The sequence below is a fragment of the Hyalella azteca genome, unplaced genomic scaffold (assembly GCF_000764305.2).
Source record: "Hyalella azteca isolate HAZT.00-mixed unplaced genomic scaffold, Hazt_2.0.2 contig10598, whole genome shotgun sequence".
Taxonomy (NCBI): Eukaryota; Metazoa; Arthropoda; class Malacostraca; order Amphipoda; family Hyalellidae; genus Hyalella; species Hyalella azteca.
In genome coordinates this window covers 2,321-5,493 of record NW_025940631.1, presented here as the reverse complement: position 1 = coordinate 5,493, position 3,173 = coordinate 2,321, and the positions used below count along the sequence as shown (strand labels likewise).

At 35.5% G+C, this 3,173-nt stretch overlaps 1 protein-coding gene across 1 annotated transcript; it reads right to left on the bottom strand.

Annotated features, from left to right (window-relative positions):
* Window positions 1–354: 354 nt before the first annotated feature.
* Window positions 355–2,622, bottom strand: LOC108678405 (protein crooked neck; the record flags this gene model as incomplete). The annotated part of the gene is made up of 4 exons (XM_018166820.2): window positions 2,484–2,622; window positions 1,850–1,978; window positions 855–976; window positions 355–442 (listed from the first exon to the last, which is right to left on the bottom strand). Coding segments are annotated over exons 1-4 (378 nt in total), but the record flags the coding sequence as incomplete, so codon positions are not given.
* Between the last annotated feature and the right edge of the window lie 551 nt (window positions 2,623–3,173).

Genomic DNA, 3,173 nt, shown 5'->3' with positions numbered 1-3,173 from the left:
CCATGGCCTGTTATGTCAGGAGTAGGTACCTGGTTGGCACAGTGTTGTGTAATGCAATATAATGGTTGTGGCTGTTCAGCGGGCCAGTGATGGTCGTGGAACTATATTGGAAAAACTGATCCATCAAAATGGGACCAACAATCACCCATTCCCTTCCCAAGTTGCCACTACCAGGATGGGTAATACAAACACACACAACACATCTTCCATTAAGCCCACAAATGAAGCGCTTAGTAAAATTTAAGAACAATGTGCGGATGAAAATCATCACTATACAGCAGTAGAGAACATTTAAAGTGAGTCGTCAATATTTTGCAAGCTTCTAGAGAACTACAAGCATAAGATTGTGTTCACCTGCTTGCAGCGCATCTCCATCTCAGCATACTTGAGCCACAGCGTGATGTTGCGATGCTCAACGTCAAGCGCGCGCTCATAAACTGACCTGCCAACAAGCGGGAATTCTCAAACTCACAAATTTATTATAGATTCCACAAAGTTGACCAAGATAAAAACATGGATAGTAAAAAAAACCTCGTGATGCTAGGCCTAGCACAACTAAAGATCTTTCATTTATATCTATCCTCGTTTAACTTGGATATTTTCCACAAAGATACAGCACATCCCTTGAAAAGTTATAGGTGAATTAGACTTCCAACATACGCACGTAGTCGAACCATGTGTCATAGTAAATTGAGGATCATTATAAAGTGAATAATTCGTCCAAGGTTATGCCAGTACTCATTTGAGATGCCTACATAGGCACAAAAGCTTGTAAATAAAATAACGATATGGTCGATTACTCAAAGAATAAATGCTAATGTTGCTTGCATAAAAGGCTCAATTTCTCTACTTACCGAGCTCTTCGTATTTCTCCTTGTTCCTCTTCCCATTTGGAGTACTTGAGCCAGTTGGAGACATTGCCGCGGTTCTTGCGGATGTTGTCTTCAAATGCACGCCTTTTCTTTAGTCGATATTCCTGGAAAAACACAATCAGGCAATGAATGAATCAAATTTAATTACGGTTCCATTAAAATATATTGAAATATAATGTTGATAATAGCCTTACAGATGTAACTGGACATCGTGCAATATAAAGGAAATGACTGATTGCACCACGATGAAGCTGCTCACTACCGTGACTTACGGTATTTAATGAACTTTTGCTTGCCGACAGTATTTTATTCTGGACAATTGTGGAGTAGTTGTTTATGAGCACATGATAGGTGTTATCAAAATGTTAAGAAACAATGATGTAGAAACTAGGCACATTGAGTCCCAACATGATAAACTAATCCTGTTGTCGTCAAAGGGAGTACAAGAAGCCAAACATAGCATAAATTGTTTTCAAGCAAATAGATACTTTTTTTGAAGTTGTCACATGCTACGTCATACTTCAAATTTCAATGAGAAACATAACCTAGCAGATGAATGCTAATATATTAGAAATCAGAAAAAGAAATACAATCATGACATTGTGTTAGTATATTTGTGATGGGTAAACGTAATTTTCACAGAAAAATTCACTGTGGTAAACATTCTTGTTTGACAGATATTTTTCTGCCACATTCAAAGGTGTCAATTTTATTCTTTAAACAATGAGGCTTGCATGTTTTTGATACAAATGAACATTTCAAACACCTTCATTTCAAATTCAAACCAATTGGAACACAAAACAGTGACCTGTAAATGTCTGTCAGTGAAAAATTCAACTTCCACATACCTATAATCTCATGGGATGCTGAACTGTATAAATATGAACCACATGATCAGTACCATGGTACCAGCGTATGTATCTCAGAGTCACTGGAAACATAAATACAGAGATATTGCTTCAAAGCAAGAGAATTACCTGCAGTTCCTCAGGGTCTGCAATTTTCTGTCTTGGAGGTGCAGGCACAATCTCCAACTCTCGTTCCTTGGCCTCTCGAAGAAGCTGCTCAGCAGTTATTTGCATCTCTGCTGGTGACTTGTCTTTCACCTGAAACAAATTTGACCATTAAGAAATATGTACTCAAAATTATAACATTGGAAGAGCATATTCAATGGGATAATAATTTCAGTCTTCAATTATTAGGGCCAATGAGTATAACTGATATAATGGTAAAAATATAAACTCTAGGCATGTACTTAACAAGTAAACAAATTTAAATCTATAGACTGTTTCTGAACATACCTAACAGTTAATAGGCAAGTCCTGGTAAAATACAGTAATAATTTTATAGTATTCACCTGAAGGCACAAGACTAAACCACATTATTTTAAATAGCAAGATGAGAGTAGGAACAACTTTTTCTGAGAACCAATGATTGGAGGAAGGCTTGTTGTTACAATGCACAAAAAATTATTTTTTACTTTTACTTCAACAATTAAAATTTGTGGATCATGGTGTTATCTTTCATTGCCTTCTCTTGGTAGCATTCAGGTTATAATTACACAGCAGAAGTTGATAGTATATAAAACAAATGAATATTCCTTGTACATACCTTTGCCACTTTGGGCATCTTTTGTGGCTTTGTTGACATGATGGCCGATTCTGTTCTCTGCCAAACAAATATCAAATCTGTGCAAGTTCAGAAGCTGATGATCAGAGTCTGCTTTAAATATAGACTTCCAACTAAGAGATAATTCTGGAAAAAAATATAAATAAATATTAGGTAGTTATTAAGTGTATAAAAAGTCTCAATCATTTAGCCCTTAGGAGTCAACTCATAAGGTACATAGCATCTACAAATGAAGGCTCAGGAAGAGTCAATGCATCCTCTGGTTAGTGTTTGAGGCAATGATGCCTATGCTGGTCACCAATTATCTGTTCCTTGTTATATACAAGCATCACTCACAACAAAGCTCTGAAAATAAAATATAAGATTGCAAATGAGTTTGCCACATATGGTACCTACCCAATAATAGATGCTATTACCCATGGTTTTAAATTCTAGAAGATGTAAATCTCTTAAAGGTAATTATTAGAACAATAATAATCTAGAATCCTATTTCTTCACAATTTATTATCCATAATACAAAACTGATTTTCAATTTTCATAAACTTTCTTCTTCTTTTACGACAGTCATGGAGGGTATATGTAAAATAAATGTTAATTATACAATACACCACAACATGACAATTTCAAGTTTTAATTCATATTGTGTATTAATGGACCAGTCAGCCATCAAAA